The 20342-nt window shown below is 35.0% G+C and overlaps 6 protein-coding genes across 8 annotated transcripts; 2 read left to right on the top strand and 4 right to left on the bottom strand.

Moving 5' to 3' along the window:
- The first annotated feature begins 2224 nt into the window (after positions 1-2224).
- LOC103861696 (beta-glucuronosyltransferase GlcAT14A-like) lies at positions 2225-4722 on the top strand. 2 transcript variants are annotated; one of them, XM_009139416.2, is made up of 5 exons: positions 2225-2734; positions 3094-3690; positions 3764-3839; positions 3919-4034; positions 4108-4722. In XM_009139416.2, exons 2-5 carry the CDS (start codon positions 3117-3119, stop codon positions 4611-4613), a joined length of 1272 nt encoding a protein of 423 aa, XP_009137664.1. In that variant the 5' UTR covers positions 2225-2734; positions 3094-3116; the 3' UTR covers positions 4614-4722. The 2 variants fall into 2 exon arrangements, with proteins under 2 accessions (XP_009137664.1, XP_009137663.1); XM_009139415.2 differs by having other exon boundaries at positions 2225-3690.
- Positions 4723-4801: 79 nt separating this feature from the next.
- LOC103861695 (E3 ubiquitin-protein ligase RMA3) lies at positions 4802-6653 on the bottom strand. 2 transcript variants are annotated; one of them, XM_033288827.1, is made up of 2 exons: positions 6001-6222; positions 4802-5824 (listed from the first exon to the last, which is right to left on the bottom strand). In XM_033288827.1, the coding sequence occupies exon 2, from the start codon at positions 5719-5721 to the stop codon at positions 5020-5022; it is 702 nt and encodes a 233-aa protein (XP_033144718.1). In that variant the 5' UTR covers positions 5722-5824; positions 6001-6222; the 3' UTR covers positions 4802-5019. The 2 variants fall into 2 exon arrangements, with proteins under 2 accessions (XP_033144718.1, XP_009137662.1); XM_009139414.3 differs by having other exon boundaries at positions 4811-5734; positions 6219-6653.
- Positions 6654-6882: 229 nt separating this feature from the next.
- LOC103861694 (protochlorophyllide reductase B, chloroplastic) lies at positions 6883-8655 on the bottom strand. The gene is made up of 4 exons (XM_009139412.3): positions 8396-8655; positions 7788-8322; positions 7327-7685; positions 6883-7231 (listed from the first exon to the last, which is right to left on the bottom strand). Exons 1-4 carry the CDS (start codon positions 8540-8542, stop codon positions 7076-7078), a joined length of 1197 nt encoding a protein of 398 aa, XP_009137660.1. The 5' UTR covers positions 8543-8655; the 3' UTR covers positions 6883-7075.
- Positions 8656-8939: 284 nt separating this feature from the next.
- On the bottom strand, positions 8940-10286 carry LOC103861693. Its single transcript, XM_009139411.2, has 3 exons — positions 10101-10286; positions 9812-10017; positions 8940-9367 (listed from the first exon to the last, which is right to left on the bottom strand). The coding sequence occupies exons 1-3, from the start codon at positions 10188-10190 to the stop codon at positions 9142-9144; spliced, it is 522 nt and encodes a 173-aa protein (XP_009137659.1). The 5' UTR covers positions 10191-10286; the 3' UTR covers positions 8940-9141.
- Positions 10287-10541: 255 nt separating this feature from the next.
- On the top strand, positions 10542-17183 carry LOC103861692 (ABC transporter G family member 9-like). The gene is made up of 4 exons (XM_009139410.3): positions 10542-14603; positions 14850-15657; positions 15767-16095; positions 16414-17183. Exons 1-4 carry the CDS (start codon positions 14472-14474, stop codon positions 17077-17079), a joined length of 1935 nt encoding a protein of 644 aa, XP_009137658.1. The 5' UTR covers positions 10542-14471; the 3' UTR covers positions 17080-17183.
- A 507-nt stretch (positions 17184-17690) lies between these two features.
- On the bottom strand, positions 17691-20146 carry LOC108871197. The gene is given in 2 exon segments (XM_033288828.1): positions 17691-18688; positions 18691-20146. Coding segments are annotated over 2 exon segments (183 nt in total). The 5' UTR covers positions 18722-20146; the 3' UTR covers positions 17691-18536.
- Between the last annotated feature and the right edge of the window lie 196 nt (positions 20147-20342).

Raw genomic sequence — 20342 nt, 5'->3', positions numbered from 1 at the left:
TTAAAACTTTAAATTCAGAGTTTTAAGTAGTAAAATTTCAAATTTACAGTTTTAAGAAGTGAAACTTCAAGTTTTTCAACTAAAATAAACCATAGTTAGTTTGGTTTGGTTCGGTTTGTGTTTGGTTCGGTTTGTATTCGGTTCAGTTCGGTTTGTTTTATGGATCATTTTAATTAGTTTTTTTTTTAGTTTAATTTTTAAAAGAAATTTTATTCTTTGAAACATAAACTATGTAAACATAAACTATGTGAACTTAATTCAATATAAAACTGAAACCCAAACCTTTACAAAAAAACAAAAAAGTATATAAAAATTAAAATAAATTAAAGTTAACTAAAAAAACAACATCATTAATAATGTCTCTTATATCATTATTAAAAAGTTTGCAATGAATCATTTTCTATATGACGCTGTGGAGAAGAATTTTTGTTTTTAATAAAATTTGCTTTCAATTTTAAGTTTTAGGTTTAGATTTAACATCCATGTTTACATATATAAGAATATAAAAAATCTATTTTTCAAATCAAATATTTTGATGATTACATATTAGGTTAGAAGAATATGTGTTAATGAATGAAAAATAGAAAATATGTGGTTTGGTATTAGAATTTTAGTATATTAGTATTACTAATATTTTTAATTTAAATAATTACAAAAATACATCGGTTTCTCAGTTTGGTTTGGTTTAAAACCGAACCAAACTGAACCATTTGGGTGGAAATCTTCAATTGAACGGTTTAAAATAGACTTTGGTTCGGTTTGATTCGGTTCAGTTGGTTTGGGTTGATTCGGTTCGGTTTGATTTTTTGCCCACCTCTAATGTTTACTATTTAAAATGGGGGTTTATGATTTTTTATGTATGTTTAAAAATAACAATGGGGCCCTATATTTTGATTTAAAAGTAGGAGGTCTGAAGCTGTTGTTTTTTTTCTACAAGGGTAAGCACGGCTCTAACTCTAATCAACTAGTGCCAAATCCAAAAGAAGTTATATACCCCCAGTCACAGCAAATTTATAATGTAAATTACAAAACAAAATTGCCACACAAAAATACAATGGTGGGAGGAACAACCAACTTCCAACAATCAACTAATCAAAGTAGTAAACTCAACATAATATGGATAATTACTTATTTTTTCCGAAGAAAAAGTCAGTGATCTAGGTCCATTGCATTATCAGTCTATATCGCTAGCTCTATATAAATATTGTCCTTGTACATTTCTCAAACTCAATCCATATGGACCATATCTAGACTACAAACAAATAATCAAATCACATCTTTGAGAGATAATAACCAAATTGTGTTTATATAGCGTATATGCGAGAAATGTGAACAGATTTATTTCCCAACAAATTAAAAGCACAATTATTAATTTATTGGATAACAGATTAATTACTTTACTTCCTTTGCAAATCAACACACGTGTCTTTTTGAATTAGACTAAAAGTCATTTGGTCATTTTCAAAAGCACTATTCAATACAACTTGCCTAACTCATCAATGTATTTCATAAACTTTCAAAGATTAATTAATTTACTTGCTATCTACGTTGCACGGAAGCTTCATCGGACGTCCGCTTCCCGCTTCGGAACCGGAATCGGAACCTTGTGGAAGCTTGCGGAATCTCGCTTCCAAAACGTTTCTAAAATATTCTCTTAAAAAACTTGTTGGAAGCTTACGATTTCGTTTTGGAATCACGCTTCCGTTTTTTTTAAAAAATGCAATGTATATCAATAAAATATAAAACCATAGTTTTAATCTATATAAAATAAAAAAAATTAATATTAATGAATATTGAGTTATAAATATACAAATATTAAAAATAATACTATAAATTATCTTTATGCATTGAGATTTTTTATTAACGATATAGCACATATTGAAATATATTGTGTCAATTATTTATGAAGTATTAAAAATAATTAATATAATATTTTTTGTAAACTTCATTTATGTGTATTTTTACAGTTTTAATATAAAATCATTTCAAAATTATTATAAATGAATAAATGCATTATTTCAAATTTAAATCATATAATTTTTAGTCCTAATTTTTTTTAAAATTAATATATTATATATATATATGTATATATTTATATATGTATATACGCTTCCAACACGTACCCGCTTCCTAATATTTTAAAAAATCTCGCTTATGCGCTTCCTTACGCTTCCGCTTCCACGTATCTGCTTCCGTTTCCATGTAACATAGCTTGCTATGCATGCTGACCACAAAATTAACAAATGTTTGACGTAACAATTTTTTTTTTTAAATGATGAATAGCATTTTAAGTTCTAAACGGATTCGTTACTCATTTTAACATCACAGAACATGTATGATGCATAACTGAACTGGTAAACCAAACTAATAAATGTTGTTTATAAAATCAAAATCAAAGACTTCCCATTAATTAAAGTCAAAGAGATCGCACCGTTTCTAGGAAGTGAGTTAAAACGAAAACATATGTGTGGGAAACTGAAATCCAGAAGAATTCTATATCTCTCAGATTTATTTCATATTTTCTTCTTCTAATTCAGTCTCAGATTTCATTCTTCTTTTTATACAAGTTATTAGTCTCAGATTTATTTCTTTAAATCTATTTTCTAGACAAAAAAAGTTATTTACAATTTAGTTAATAAATCCTCAAAAGATAATTAAATCTTAGACTCCTCTTTGAATAGTGAAGTGCCCGTAACATTCGCACGTCAAGTCCAGAGAAGATTTAAGAAACCAGGTCTTATAAGTTTTTGATTTTTCCCATTGTCATCCCATCTTTAAAATGTGTTTTGATTGGTCGAATATAGAACGAGAGGGTCTTTCTTATTTTCAGATATGTCTTTTCCGAACTATTTTTATGATAGGCTAATACTTGTGATCACGTTTTACGATTTGTGAATCCCTCATTTTTCGTTTCCCTCATCGACTATTTTGGGATAAATTCAAATTCGAATTCTTATTTTTTTCTCACAGAGTTAACGATGAATATTTAAAGTTATATCAATCTCCATTTGTGAATATCCTTGATGATGATCCCACAAGAGCTTGTTACGTTGACCTAATTTTTTTATTTTACGTAACCTTCCGTTTTTTCAGATTCTCTATGAAAAGACTATTCAATGGCGTTTTCAAACTCAGAAAGGAGATGGATATTTCCTCTAGCAATGGCTTCTCTCATGTTCATATTCCTCACAGCTGCATCCTTCAACATGGGTCTCCTCTCTTCCGTGCGTTCCATTAACTCACTCATCTTCTCCTCAAATCTATCACCCTCCAACGAAACAACCGTCGAGTTCGTAGAGTCAAAGACCAACAACCACTCCTCTCCTCCTCCTCATGTACAGTCTAGTCCTCGCTTTGGTTATCTAGTTTCAGGTTCGAAAGGTGACTTAGAGTCTCTATGGAGAGTGTTACGAGCATTGTACCATCCGAGAAACCAATACGTTGTTCATCTCGATCTCGAGTCTCCTGCTGAAGAGAGGATCGAGCTGGCTAAACGCGTGAGAGAAGATCCTGTGTTTAACGACGTTGGGAATGTTCATATGATCACAAAGGCTAACCTCGTTACGTATAGAGGACCAACAATGGTGGCTAATACGCTTCATGCATGCGCCATTCTATTGAAGAAGAGTAAAGATTGGGATTGGTTCATCAACCTCAGCGCCTCGGATTATCCTCTAGTGACTCAAGATGGTACCTAAACACATAGTGTCTTCCTTTGTATAATTATTGGATCAACAATGTTAGTTTTTTTGTTCATTCGCAGATCTTATTCATACATTCACCGGGCTGGACCGGAACCTCAACTTTATCGACTACACTAGCAAACTAGGCTGGAAAGCGTAACGATTCTTATTATTTATCACAGACTACAAACTTTGAGATATGTCTAAAAAGAGTAATGAATATTTCTTCTTGCAGAGAGAAGCGAGCAAAGCCTCTGATCATAGACCCGGGGCTTTACTCGACGAAGAAATCAGATGTCTTCTGGGTTACACCACGTAGAACCATGCCAACTGCTTTCAAACTCTTCACTGGTAACTAGTGTTCATTAGTTTAGTAACAAGAAGAGTTGGTGGCTAAACTATGTGTATTTTGATGAAACTTAAGGTTCTGCTTGGATGGTCTTATCACGGTCCTTCGTAGAATATTGCATTTGGGGATGGGACAATCTTCCACGGACACTTCTAATGTATTACACCAACTTCCTCTCCACACCAGAAGGATATTTCCAAACCGTTATATGCAACACACCAGAGTATTCGAGCACGGTGGTTAACCACGACCTTCATTACATCTCCTGGGACCGTCCTCCGAAACAGCATCCTCGGACGCTCAACATCAGCGACACGGAGAGGATGATTGCAAGCGGAGCTGTGTTCGCCCGCAAGTTCAAACACGATGATCTTGCTTTAGACAAGATTGATATAGAGCTGCTAGGTAGAGGAGGTAATGGTGGGAACTTTACACCAGGTGGTTGGTGTGCAGACAAACATAAATGCTCCAAGGTCGGTGATCCGTCAAAGATCAATCCCGGTCCTGGAGCTAACCGGTTACAGGAGCTTGTTAGCAGACTTGTTTCGGCATCTAAAGTGGATCAAAGGAAATGTAGATAGGCTCTCTCAATACACTGGCAGCTGAATGCTTTTAGAGGCTAATTTTTTTGTTTTTAGATGTTTCATGTTTAATGTGACTAAATAATATACACCAACTCACTTCTCTTCACGTAGAAAACCTATTCAAATTATCATTTAGCTATATCTATAAAGTTCTTTAGGAAGCTAGGTAACTTTGGAAGAAATAGAAGATGAAATGTTCATATGAGACTCAAACATTTAATATGGTTCATGAAGAATTGATACAAGCATGTATATGTCCATAGATATGCAATACAGAGAGAGCAATTGGCCAGCAATTTGAGAGACCTAGCTCAGAACAATAGTGTATATGTAGTTGTTATACCACAAAGACGTTGACCTTTACAGGTTATTTACAACAAAGTCTATACAACGAGGGAGAGAACTAGAAGAGAAGGAGGCAAAGGATGATGCAACAAAGGAAGAATATGGATACCCGATTAAGAGACTTGTCAGTCTGCATCATCCTCTGGCTTTGGTAAGGCTGAGCTATTGCGTTTGTGAAGGTTCCGAATACCCTGGTGTAGACCATGTCCCCAAACATCCCAATCACCGGGTAAAGAAGACTCATCATTACCGCGTTGGCGAGGTCGGTTGATTCAGTTGTGGTGAAGCCACGAGGGGAGTATCGGTGGCTGTGAAACGTTGGAGACATTGTTTGGTTCAGAGATGGTTCTGAAGCGATGGGATTGTTTAGGGTTGTTGATGGAGCAGGCCTCCGAGGTATTACTGTGGACTCTGAGTCTTGTTCCTTGGAGTTAACGGATGAAGACATGCCTCTTCCATAGAGAGGAACCAGTGAGGTGATTGCAATGTTGGATTTGCAGACAGGGCAGTTGTTACGGCGGTGATGATCAGTGGAGAGAGAAGATAACTGAACATGTAGCCACTTGTAAATGCAAGGCCAGCAGAAAAGGTGTCCGCAGAGAGTGACCACCGGATCAAGGGCGGTGTCTAGACAGATGTTGCAATCAAAACAGCCACTTTCGTTAGCTTGGGATCCTGCTGGACCCGTGATGAGATTAGGTTTTTGTTTGACTTCTTCATGTGCTTGTTGAGCATCAGAGATGAGGAAGCTTCCTTCCATGGGAGGCAAAGTCCTGTTAATGGAACACAACAAGACCCAAGACTCTTAAAAGGGTTTCATGGTAATCAAGGTTTGTGTGAGAATGATTGTCTGATAAGCATCTTTTTTTTTTTTTTTGTCACAACTTGTATTATAAAAGCTCAAAGAGCAACAAAGTTTACAATCAAACTAGAAGATCCCGGAGCCATGCTCGACGATGGGATAATACTAAACAACATTACAAAACATTGAAAGATAGAGCTTTTAAGGGGCGAGCAACAAAGTCTGATAAGCATCTATAACCTAGATTTGAGAAGAACACATAGAGAAGGAAACTAAAATGTTTTTTTTCTCAAGATCTTTCCACATAGAAAATCCATATTTTTATAATCAAATCCTAGAGATATGTTTTGTTTAAACCATGCTACGAGAAAACAATAATAATTCAATAACCAGGGATTCAGATTTCAATTCTCTAAAGGAAGGAGAATCCAATACAGATAATGAAGAGAACCTACCGAATCGATCGCCAAATGGCTGAGGAGTTTCAGGGAGACTGGATGATGTTAATTCGCTCTATAAGTCAACTTACGATGATGATAATGGAGGTTTTAACGACAACGACAACGACGGTGATGGCTTGTTGGCTTTTGTCTTCTTTCTTTGTTTTTCTTTTTGTTTTTTTGGTTCCGACAAATTAAAATAATATTGAAGTGTATCCCTAAAATATCTTTACCATCCCACTTACACCGGTTCGGTTCCAACTAAAATCTATTTTTGTCAGGTTGTTTTGTGGATTTGATGACATGTATTATCTCTTCTTTGGGAGCTTGAACAATCTGTTGTGTCAGTCAGCCATGTTTCTGATTGAAGCTTATAGGACTCTTTAGAGAGACAGAGATCCATTTCTGCTCAACCTCTTTTAGAGAGAGCATAGCTGCTGATGGATCTGTTGTTACCTCACATGATTTGGATGTCATCAAAGAGGCTTGTGCTATATCTTCTGCTCCATCGTACTGACTTCATTATTACATTAACACAAAGGGTAGGACATGATCATGTTGACACATGTGAAGATAGTACTGATGGTATGGATTCTTGGAATGCAGTTCGTTAGAGCCTGAATCTTTTTTTTTTTTAAACCAGACATAGGAGTTAATTAAATTTTGATGCACAAAGATGTTGGTGTATGATTGTTGCTAGCCAACTTTTATTTCTTTATTATGGGCTACAAGCCAAACAGATCTACACTCAACATACACTAACGAAAAATTCCTCAACAGAATCAGACATCTAAAAATCCAGAACATCCTCTAGAGTTTTCATCACTTGGCACAACGTGATCTCATCAGAAAGAAGAGATTCCAAGTGTCATTTAAGCCAACCCAACGAGCTTCTCACTGATCTCCCACACTTTACGAGCCTTCTCAACATCGCTTGCTTCTTCTGATAACTCGTTCTCGAAAGACGCCGAAGCCTTGTTCCAGCTCCAGTACACCCCTGACTTCGTCAAGCTCGGATCACTCACCACCTGATTTTATTAAACATAACTCCACTGATTGAGTACACAACAAAAAAAAAAAGAAAAAAAAAAGAATAGTACTTCCTTGGCTCACAAGTTATTACCTGAGCAAGTCTTTTGCCAGACTCTGTCTCGGAGACATATCCTTTGGTGATGTACTTCTGAAACGGAGGGAACAGTGTACGGAAAAGCGGAATGTGCTCTCTGAATAGACCCGTGGAGGCAATGCAACCAGGGTAAAGCGAAGCGAATGTGACTCCAGTTTCTTCATGGTAACGCCTGTGCAACTCTTGCATCGTCAACATGTTGCACACTTTGCTGTCTTTGTAAGCCTTTGCACCGTCAAAATCTCCTCCATCAATCATCGCCGAGCTGTTTAAGCCGTTCAATCCGCCAGCTAAACCTCTCAGATCGCCTAGATTCGCCTTCGGTGGAACGTTACCAGCCAATGTATTCGTGTTCCCTAAACCAAAACAAAGATACAATGATCAAAACTCATTCTTTAGCGTAAAATGGTTTAAAGTTGGAAGCTCATCTAACTTTATATATAGATTTTAGACAATACCGGTAATGGATCCGACGATAATGAGACGCTTTGAAGGGTAATCAGACTTCTTCAAGTCATCAAGCAACAACCTCGAGAGAAGAAAATGTCCCAAATGATTCGTGGCAACACTAAGCTCAAACCCTTCTGCACTGTAAGTAGGCTCTTTAGCTGTCGGGAAATAAACCGCAGCGTTGCAGACCAAAACATCGAGAGGCATCTCTGATCTCCTGAAGCTATCAACGAACTGTCTCACGCTGTCCAACGAGGCCAAGTCCAAATGCATCACCGTGTAGCTGTCTTTAGGCATCCCTGCTGATTTAGCGGCTCTCTCGGCCTTAAGGAAGTCTCTGCACGCCATTATCACGTGCCATTTACCTGTCTCGGCCAGAGCTTTAGCCGTGGCTAAACCTAACCCTGACGAGGCTCCCGTGACCACCACGTTACCTTTCCTCAACGTTTTCTTGCCGCCAGATGAAGATTTTGTGACCGAGGGGCTTGAAGTTGCAGCGGTTTGGGCACGAACTGCTAATACACTCCTCGAGCTATGTTCTCTCTGAACAATAATAGATATCTTTTCAACAATGAACCATTACTTGACCAAGAATGCAATGTTAGGAGTTATGTACCTTGAATCTTAATGAGGAAGAGCCATGTTCGGTAATGGAGGCACCAAAGAGACTCGAGTCCTTGAAGGATGATGAAGAAGCGTTCACTTTTCCATCTTTTTGGACAGAGAAAGCAGAGGAGACCAAAAGAGCAACTTGAAGGGCCATTTTTGGAAAAGAAAAAAACAGAGAGATATCAAGATCGATTGAATAAGAAGACTATCGAAGTGGATATTTTGCGAGAGAGAGTGTGAGTATATATGTACTTGCCAAGGAGTGAAGGAGGAGGTGATATTCGGACAGGAGAGGAGTAGTGGTCCCTACAGAGATCACTGAAGATGTGTGGATAACATTATCTTAAAGAAAGTATCTGCCAAGTCATCATTGGTTATCCAATGAGAATTCGAGGCTAGATTTCTCTCGGAAGATATTTTATTTTATTGGTAACAAAAAGAACAGTTGCAAACTTGTGGATGGTGATTGGTGTTCATGGGAATATGTTACTAGTTGTATGGACACTTTGATGTTTGGATAATTTTCATATTTATCTTTGGAACCAGATGAATAAACGATTTGGTAAAAACAACATTTAAATTCAATATCCATACAAATCAATCTACAAAACTCATAGTTTTACCCTCAGCTTCATATAATTTTGCTGTCACACAATATAAAGATAACACCCCCAAAGTATGACAATAGTATATGTATCACATATCATATAGAAAATAGAAAATGAAGACATATTTTTGTGGAATAGAAGTCCTCTAATAAGGCAAAGGGGAAGCCTCAGCAGCAGAAGAGTAAAAGAAATAATAGAATTGAGAGACAATAGCGTTGAAGAAGATGAAAGAAGCACCCGCAGCGAATACTCCCTTACGAAGAGTCTGACAGTCTGGAGGATTGTCCATGAACATTGTCCTATACTTTGTGTGGTATGCATTCTCTACTGACCCAGCTAATAGGCATGTCTCTGCTATCAAGAAGAACATCCTTTTTCGCCAAGAAAACAACAATCAAATACCAAAACAAAATTATTCAAACCAGTGATAGATTGATCAAGCACAAATGGATCAGTAACCAAATATAACTAACACCTTAGACATTATAATGGATTAAGATACTTATTTTAGATTTGAACTATAGAAACATTCGAAGTTTGAACAGAGAATGTAACTTGCAAGGCGATCGTTAGATAAATTATGATTTTAATATTCATAATAGACTAATGACATGTAACTAAGACGTATATGTTTGACTGTGGATTTGATTCATATTTGTATTTTCATTTTCTGTTTAAGGTCAGTTAGTTACTTTGGACCGAATCAAAATCCCATACTAGAACCAATTATGTCCAGGCTAGCTTAAGATAAGGAATAAATATGTGATCGATGAACTAATTAAGCTAAATAACAACAAAAAAGGTAAATATATTACCAGCTGACAACGAAGAGAACGAGGGCAAGAGCGCGTGAACCCCCAGGCTTGAGAGGCTTTCCACAACAGAAGCAACGGCTAACGAGCATGATAAGGAGTTGACTAGCCACTGACAAGAAAAAGGCTCCGATTCCATACCCTGTGGCTCTGTCCGAATCATACACACAATAGTTGTATTGCACCTCAGTGTCTTGCATAACCGTTGCCTGCCCCACCAATTTTTTTTTGTTGTAAAAAGATCAGATAATCACCATCTTGTTCAATTTAGATGTGTTTAATTAGGACTTACAGTGCTTCGTCTTTGTTCAGCCGCAACGGCTAGACCAAAGGCAACGAGGTTGAATACAAAGACTATGGCTGAGACAATTTTGGACGCCATGGCTTCACCTTACTCTCGCTCTTTTTCACAAAATGTTTCTTTAGATATAAAGACAACTTTGTTTGTTCAGATTTTATCATCTCGCCTAATGTAAAAAGACACATTACCATCTTTTTGAAGTGGGTATCTCACCTTTTTCTTTATTTATTCTTATGGTTCAATAAAAAGTACTTTTGTGACTTGGAAAAGTTTATCTAAGAAATTGGAGGAAAATGGATGGTAGTCGAGGATGCGTATAGCGAAAGGTAGACACATGAGCTTCCTTGTGGGAGAAGTCTTTGTTGTTTATGACAAAACAAAATAAGATATTGATTTGTTTTTAAAAGTAAATGTTTTTTTTTTTGAAACTAACGTGATGGAATCAAAGTTCTTATTTTCCTTTGATCGTTTCAAAACGGAAAACAGCTTGAAAAATGCCTGGAAACGTGAAAAGGTAAAACGCGGGAATCAGATTCCCACTTGATTGGAACATGTTACCAATATAAAAGATTTAAAATAAATAAAAACTTTAAACGCAAAAATGCTTATAAAAATTCTAGTTGGATGTGTAATGTCGAAGACTTCTTAATCAGTCCAACAGATCAAATGCTTAAATCCGAAGAATCATTAACAATGAAGCTAATCATGTACGTAATACTATATGGTTCATTATATGAATGAACTCCATTACTCGTCTTTTTCTTAGTTAACTCTTCTTCATACTCTTTTCGTTATCCTACTCATCACATATCACCATTCAAATAGTTTACTTACAATTCCAAAAGCGTTATTTTATTCTTGTGACAAAACAAAACCTTATTTTATTCAAACTCACCAAACAATTTTTTTTTTAAACTCCAATGCTATAAACAACATATCAACAATGATATATAAACAGCCAACTCGAATTGATAAAAACCGAAACAGAATTCAACATCACACATGAAAATCTGTAAAGAATATAGAGAAAAAATATTAAACCGGCTTTTCAACCGAACTTGACACGACGTCGTTGCAATGTCCGATCTAAAGTATTTTTATGAAAGAACTTGCATATTAACTTATTCCCTGGATCTAAAGTAGCCTAGTGAAGCGTCAACTTTTTGTAAACCCTCTAGCTAGCTATCTAGCCATGCGGGATTCTCTTCACGAGAAATAAGTTCCATGGATCGAGGAGTATCTCATTTGGACACTAAGTTAGGTGGAACACGGATATCACTAACACCAATTCACTCACTTAAACCTTTTCATTCAAGATATCTTGAATCTTATAAGTTGTAAGGATTAATAAATTTGTGTTCGGAAAGCCAATTCTCCCCTACAACGATGACCCGGTGGTCATGTGGGAACGCTCATCTCTCGTATTGGCTACACATGACCATCGGTTTTATTATTATTTTGTTTTATGTTGGTAACAATATTCTTTCAAACTCTAGAGACTCTTGTAAATAACTTGTTCTTGTTTAATCAATAGATTTAAGCATCCAAAAGATGTATACTTACATATATAGTTGGGAACCCACAAATAAGAAAAAACAAAACCTATTTGTATCCCTAAATTTTTTCAATACAATATGTTAGCATATACATTTGCATATCACCTTCTTCAAGAGATGGGAGGAGATGAGTTGGGCGAAGCTGTATCTGTATCTCGTCCACACATCCTCGACACGACTTCAGAGGCGACTTTTATAATTTCCCCGGTGAACTCAAGCAGTGGCTTTCGGACAAATCGCGCCCATAGTCCCAGAACACCTACCATCACCATCCCCGTCTCTGCAACCATTTCTTCAACTTTTTCTTCTTTAGATTCCCTAATGTTTTTGGTAGTAAACTCGAAATGTGAGAAAATTTATGGTTAAAGACTTCTGTGAGGGAGATGACTGTAGAGCAGAGAGTGGCCATAAAAGGTTTGGTATATTTTATTGATTTCATGTGGGGGTTGCAACCCCCAGAAGCGTGCTCAGCTAACGGTCAATAAAGAAATTTCAAAACTCTCTAAGTGGGGCAGCGAGTTAGGCTTGAGTTTTGCTTTTGAATACTCAATTTTGACATGAAAGGAGTACCACATTCATTGAATTGCAAGTTTTCAAGTCAAAGTATCCCTAATGTTTTTGCTTGTTTTAACTAAGTTTTATGTGGCTTGTTTCTTGTTCCTATTATTTTCTTTATTTTCTTTTTCTTCTTTTATTGAGTATATGCAAATCGGATGAGACTTGATACTATTAATTAGGAGTTTGAGAAAAATTGTATTTAATATGTTGTGTGTTATGTAATTATCAGTGACATGCTGAGAGTTTTACATGCATAAGGCAAGTTTAAAAAATAAATTTTTTTGTAACTGTAATAAAAATAATTTTTTAATATGATATATTATTTTCATCAAATATATAAATTTAATACTGTAAAAGAATAAGTTTATTTCGTAACTATGTTATATTATGTTATATATGAAAAAAAAAATTAAAACGTGAGTTAGTCAATTTTTATAGAAATATTTTTTTTTTAAATAAGTCTAAACCTGAGTGCATTTTTCAATAGACTGTAAACGCACGCCTCTGGTAATTATGCCACGTCGTCAAAGTGGGACTCGACTGCTCGTGTTGTGTATAGCATATATCAAGCTCCAGCGATAGAAATAAAACTCAATAGTTAAAGTTCTCAATAGTTGTAAGAGTGACTACCTAAATTACCTAGTTTCCACTGAAAACAATTTTTATCCTCTAGTACGAAAGTGCAGGTTTAATTTGGAACTCCCAATTCAATCAAAAAGGTCCAAGCACTAATAAATTAAACTCTCATGTCATTTCGACAGCAGTAAGTTGTTTTAAGTGGATGAATTGATCGCGTGCTCATCTCTTACTTTCACTTGCGAATTCCCACCTTTGATTTCTTAAGTGGAGGGTCAAATATCTCTTACGTTCAGTCATCTTTTATATTGCCATTATGTTTATGTTAGTTTATTGGTTCTGTTTCGATGCATATATCGAAATAGATATCTTGTTTGTTAACCACCATCCAATTAGAACGACTTAAAACCTTATGAAATAATATATATATTAATTTCAAACGCAACCCTAAGAGTACTATTCACACTTGCGAGAAAAACAAATCAAACTCTAAGATACCATATAATTAATCAAATATTAACATTTTACACCAAATAAAATATCGACGTGATATTCGACGGTTTATAACGGTTGCAAAAGAACCAATCAAAAATAAAATCTAATTATAATTATATAAAAATATATATATAAGAGCTAGTAGTACAGTTAGTAAATAATAAAATAGTTGGATGATCATAGAGAATAGAAATCTTTATTGAATGATCAATAAACTTCGAGAAACTTATTTTTATAGATTATTAACGTTTTATTTGTTCCAATTATATTTTTAATATCATTGATAAAAATGATGAGAAAATTAATTCAAAACTAATATAGAATCAATATTTTCATACTTTTCAAAAGATTTTATGGTTATTTAAATTTCATATTATCACTATATAGTTTTTTAGGTGAAATGTCACTATATAGTTTGTTGTTCATTTGTATGGATTTTAATTTTATTACTGAGGACTGTAGTATTAATGACGACAAATAAATAATGAACTACTAGATTCCGTGTTAATTTTCTGTTTTTGTCTATTCCTTATTATTTTATTAAAAATAGCTTTGTACTTCGCCATATTTATTACATAATTAAAGCTTGTTATTTTATTTTAAAGAAATCAATAATTTCAATTAGTGATTTGGAAGAAACCCTTCCCATGCTCTCTTTCCCTAGTTTAGAAAATATTTATTTACTATAAAGTAATGTAAAAATTCTACTATAAAGTTTTTGTTGATTGAAGTAATGTAAAATGTTTTTTAAGATTCTTATTTTCATTGTTATTTCAAATTTTTTTTATTAAAGAAAAACAAAAGAAAAGCGTAGAAATCTCTGATTGATTTGTTATTTATTAAACTCAAATCCTCCTTTTTCAAAGGATCGAAACAAACATCCCACTCTAAAAGCGTGCTTTAGTAACGGAAGCATTTTTCTAAGTATCTTCCTTATATATATCCTTGAAACGCTCTCACTTTGCTTACGTGAACCCTTTGTCTCTTTATTTGAATAAAAGACTTGCATGTTTTAGTTTTGTCGGATCTGACTCTAGAACTCCAAGAGCCAACAAAACCAAAAACTTCATTTAACTTTCTCTCCTTCTCGATTCGGTTTATCAAATAAGAGTTTTTAAATTAGTAGAAGAGTATTTTATTTCGTTTGGATCGGTTAGTTACCTGTGACTGAGGATTTATGCATCGATCAATATTGGGAATGGATAATCAAGAGGTTGTTGATATTGAAGCTCAGATCGAGAATAATAACGATGATCAAACCCTTCCTTTTTCAGTTTTTAAAAAGGCCAATCTTCCTATTACTTTAAAGGTATACAAATTTATTTACTCATACATACTCTATGAGTATATACAGTTTTTTACATATGTTAAATGGAAAACACACATGTGGTTCATTAGGTTAAGAAGTGTTGATTTGTGTAAGTGTATCTACAAGTATGAGAAGGGATATATGTACGTTATACGAATATTGTAATTTAATTATTATAACAATATTTTATGTGTGTTAATATAACAGATCTGCTGATTCAGTTTTGTTCTTGTTGTTTTGGAGCAGTTTGAGAATGTTGTGTACACGGTGAAGGTGAAGGAACCAAAGAGCTGGCTAGGTCAAACCAAAGGCAAAACCGAAGATAAGACCATCTTGAAGGGTGTAAATGGGATCGTTAAACCGAGAGAGATCCTGGCTATGCTCGGTCCCTCAGGAAGTGGCAAGACCAGCTTATTGACCGCTCTAGGAGGGCGGGTTAGCGAAGGGAAAGGGAAGCTCACAGGGAACATAACATACAACAACAAGCCATTCTCCAAAGGTGTGAAGCGAGCCACCGGTTTCGTGACTCAAGACGATGCTCTTTACCCTCACTTAACTGTTACCGAAACTCTAGTCTTCACTGCGCTTCTCCGGCTTCCGAACTCTTTCAAAAAACAAGATAAGATCAAACAAGCTGAGGCGGTCGTGACTGAGTTGGGTCTAGATAGATGTAAGAACACTATCATAGGAGGACCTTTCTTGAGAGGTGTTTCGGGTGGTGAGAGGAAAAGGGTTAGCATAGGGCAAGAGATTCTTATAAACCCTAGTTTGTTGTTTCTTGATGAGCCTACTTCTGGTCTTGATTCCACCACCGCTCAGAGGATTGTGTCCGTTTTGTGGGAACTGGCTCGCGGTGGAAGAACGGTCGTGACAACAATTCATCAACCTTCTAGTAGGTTGTTCTATATGTTTGATAAGATTCTTCTCTTATCAGAAGGTAATCCGATATACTTTGGGCTTGGATCCAACGCTATGGATTATTTTGCTAGCGTTGGGTACTCTCCATCTGTTGAAAGGGTTAATCCGTCAGATTTTCTCTTGGATATAGCCAACGGTAAGCCTCTCGTTGTGGTTTCTTGTCAAACAAGTTAGCCTCGATATATATAGCCTTTTTTCCTCTTTGTTGAGTCTCATATTAAAACATGGATATATTATATCTATAGGTATTGGATCAGATGAATCTCAAAGACCAGAGGCTTTGAAGACAGCTCTAGTTGCGGTTTACAAGACAAATCTGTTGGGCAATGTTATCAATGATCTGAAAGGGCAAGACGATCAATATAACCAATCAGTAGAGAGTCTTGGAGATTCCAAACGTTTTGGAGACTGGCCAACAACGTGGTGGCAGCAGTTCTGCGTTCTTTCGAAGAGAGGCCTTAAGCAAAGGCGACATGATTCTTTCTCTGGCCTAAAGATTGGTCAGGTTTTGTTCGTGTCTTTCCTATGTGGTCTCCTTTGGTGGAAAACGGACCTTGCTCACTTACAAGATCAGGTATTAAGCTTTAACTCGATACACTTTTTGTGGGTCTATTTTCATTGTGTAGATACATATAGGTGATGTGAACACTTTGTGTAGATATGACAAAGGATGCATCAATCTTTTGTCTCTTTGGTTTTCACATGGCTAATAGGTTCTAATTGTTAGCATCTCTTGACTGTAACAAACATTAGCTTCTCTGTTGTTTATTTTTTTGGCCATAGAAGTACTCGGCCAACTTAGCATATGTAACCATTTTATTTTGGTAATATAATTTAGTTACATTTTATCAAAATAAAATATAGGTGATGTGTACTTGTGTTATTGTTGCAGCTAGGGCTATTGTTCTTTATGTCATCTTTCTGGGCGTTCTTCCCACTTTTCCAACAAATCTTCACGTTTCCCCAACAGAGAAAAATGCTTGAGAAAGAACGATCCTCGGGAATGTACAGGCTCTCGTCTTACTTCATGTCCCGTGTTGTCGGGGATCTCCCAATGGAGCTTATTCTACCAACCATTTTTCTCATCATCACATATTGGATGGCTGGTTTAAACCCAAAACCTGTAAACTTCTTTCTGACCCTTCTGATCCTTCTTCTCCACGTCCTTGTCTCTGGTGGGCTAGGACTAGCCCTAGGTGCCCTAGTGATGGACCAGAAGACAGCCACGACACTCGGGTCAGTTATAATGCTGACGTTTTTGTTAGCTGGAGGATTCTACGTTCGAAATGTCCCAGTGTTCATCTCTTGGATTAAATACGTATCAATAGGTTACTATACCTATAAACTGGTGATATTGGGTCAGTACACGGAGAGTGAGTGGTATCCTTGTGGTGAAAATGGGAAATTGAAGTGTTATGTTGGCGACTTTGAAGGTATTAAGCACATAGGGTTTCATGGTGGATTAGTCTCTGCGTTTGCCTTGGCTTTGATGCTTGTTGGTTATAGAGTAGTTGCTTACATTGCTTTGATGAGGATTGGAAAAACCAAGTCTGGCTAATAATGTAGCTATCTCCATTTTTTGTATTGGGTTTTAGTACTTTTTGAGTAAGAACGAATGTATAACACCAATATGTTCTTATTGCAATGTTGTTTTTTCGTTGAGTCATTTGTAATGATATATGATGAATTATGTTTTGAAATAATTTAGCATATTTTAATGTTATGTTTTGTTTATGATGTACTGATTAACATGGACCGGTTCAAGTGGTCCTATGATAAGTCATATCTCAATAAAGGGATATAAGAATCTAGGTAGTAATGTAAAGAGCATGTTCTGTGTGTGTTCAAAGGAAAAGTTCAAAGCCAATTCAATGTTTGCTTATTGGTTGTGTTCCAAGTTCAACACATGTAACACGTTGAAATTATTCGTACATGAAAGATATTTGACCTCACGCGGTTTTAAAATTCGAACAGCTAGCTGATGAATTTGTGGTGCATAGTAAGCATACTATCGACTTCATATAGTATCATTAACGCATTATTTTAGATACTTCAATCAGCAAGTGGTCTAGCCGAATAATCTTTAATATAAATTAGATGCCATACAAATAAGAAAATAACCTAAAAATTAAGCCAGCTTTCTGTAGTCTCTAGCATAGTAGCGTTGTGTTATAAAAGAATAGTCTATTAATGAAATTTTAGTTTAGGTTTTAAGTTTATTTAGCATCTAAAGGTAATGGATTTATTGTTGGAAAGCTTGTGCTGAAGTTACAACTATCTAAATATACCGTCATTTAGTCGAAAAAAAGATCGGTCTAAAATCATCGATCTCTCGACCACTTTACAGTTTTTGTGAATAGCCTAAAATTCAGAACGGAATAGTCAATTAGTCACCCATGGATTATATACAAACCAGATTCTGAATCAGTTATAAGTGATGTCTAATTATTATGCATGTACACATATGTCATACGCGATGCATTTATAAAGCATCATGCCTTTTTTTCTTTTTCTTTTGATAAAACCTTCGTGATCACCTCACCTTTTCTCCTTTAAAGCTTTAATAAACATTCTTGTAATCAAATTAGCTTTTTTTTGCAGCTTGTACAACCAAATTAGCTTCTTGAAGCTCTTTGTATTGCAAGTCTCACCACTTGTAATCACTTTCGTTACTAGTTAATGATATTAACATTCTTAGCAAAAAAAAAAAAAAAAGCTTTAATAAACATGCAACTTCACAAAGAAAAAGCATACTTTAGCGACATGCGATACTGTGTGTACAACTCAGTGAACTCACTAATTACTTATTAGACGCGTCCATATATTTTAACTTTTAATAATTGAATTTCTTTATTTTAAAATAAATACATAAATGATGTTTATCTTCACTTTTATAAAAAAAATGTATTATACGTTTGGTGTTTATTTGGGGATAATCTAATAAATTAGTTCATGATCATCACAAATTAAGTTACGGTTTGACTATTTTACCTCATTGTCTCCAAAGCCATATCGTTATATATAATATGTTTTTTTTTTGACTTTTTTGTCAAGTTCATAAGAATAATATGCGCTTACTGAATAGCGATTGCGGAGTTTCTTATCAAGACATTTCGCAGTTATGCAAATCGTTGAACCAAACTTGTCGTATCTTTGATAATATTTAAAATGATTTTCTTAACAAAGAAATGGGTGAGCATGTCCCTCTCTCTGTGAACAAGAATTCTCCACGTTCACTAAAATCTAAAATCCAAAAGCAGTCGAAAACGAAATGATTGAATAATAATTTTAAAAAGAGAAAAGAATTATCAAGAAGAAGAAGAATCGAGTTCTTTGAATCGCGCGTCACATGTAGTATTTATATAAAGGCTTGTGAGTTGTGACCTGTCCAGCATGGTCCATTGTTTTCACTTGTCAACTTCTTAGGCCATTTATAGTATTTCTTGAGTGAACGAAACCCTAATCACTCTTTTTAACTAATTATAACTATAATAAAATAAATAAATGAGACAATTATTGAAATAAAACTTCGAAAACATTATCAAAATAGTAACATAATTTTCTTTGAAGATTGAAATATAATTTAATACAAATTAAAAAAATGATAAACAATATTCTTCTTACAATATATAAGAATCAAAAGTAGGAAAAAAGCATCATTAATAAAAAATTATTAGAAAATGCATTTTTTTGATAATTAATTTGTGTCGTCTACATGTGTAAGCTCAGCAGTATAATTATAAACCGGATATTTTATAATTCTCCAATACGTGTCTCGAGTTAACGTATCCATTCCATTTTTATTAGTTAGAACTTTGTAGTATGTACACTTGTTCAATATTTTCTATCTTTTATGAAGTTTTTTTTTTCTTATTTTTCGTCTCTTTTGACTCTTTCATTCAAGCCTTGCCTAACTCTCCTAACACGTATACATTTCACACGAGTGGGACATTCCCTTCCACGCGTGTCTGAGCCTGATTATTAAGGCTTTTTGCTCAATAGATTTATCTACCGAAGCGTTAGCTAGTGCTTCTTCCTTTTCTTTTCTGACTCCAACGTTAGTGCTTCATGAAAAGATAAATCGTACCGGGCTCAATTATATATGGAGAACTCTGATAGATACACATCGTTGTTAGGCTTTTCAGAATTCTAGAAGAAAGGACATATGTCTCAACACGTGTCGACTTTTCCTGACGGTTCATGAACCAGAACGACATCAAATTGTCGAATAATTGAAAAAACTTCGGTGAAATTATAGTTACTACTCCCTCCGTATTCTTTTACATGACTTTTTACATGACGTTTTAGACTCTTTTTTTTGTCTCATTATATTTGACGTTTTCAAAAAACTATGCATAATATGATAAGATATGGCGTTATTTACCCTCATGTTATTATTTCTAGTCAACAAACTCGAGTTTCAATATGGAATAATGTGTTACGTTAGATGATGGTCAATTACTGAAAAGGATAGAAATGACTTTGTAGCAATTTGCCTTAATTTGTGTGTAAACTATAAAACGTCATGTAAAAGAATACAGAGGGAGTATAGAATTTCAGGAATTGGTTAGAAAGTTGAAATGTCACCAAGGAAATAAGGGGAAAAGAAAATTTACTGCGTTCATGTTTTCTCAAGTTACCGCAGTGACTTGGGACTTTTGTTCTCATACTCGTGGTAAAATAAATTACGCATGAGAAAATCTTCGTTTATGTGTTTACGCACATTTATATGGCTCCAAGAAATAATGTACAACTCACTGATAAGGTCGGCTGATTCATATACGTGGCAGTATGTCAATGGTTTAAAAGGGTCCCACAAAG

Source organism: Brassica rapa, chromosome A03 (genome assembly GCF_000309985.2).
Source record: "Brassica rapa cultivar Chiifu-401-42 chromosome A03, CAAS_Brap_v3.01, whole genome shotgun sequence".
NCBI classification, from domain to species: domain Eukaryota; kingdom Viridiplantae; phylum Streptophyta; class Magnoliopsida; order Brassicales; family Brassicaceae; genus Brassica; species Brassica rapa.
The sequence above is the reverse complement of the archived record's forward strand: the minus strand, read 5'-3'. Positions and strand labels throughout refer to the sequence as shown.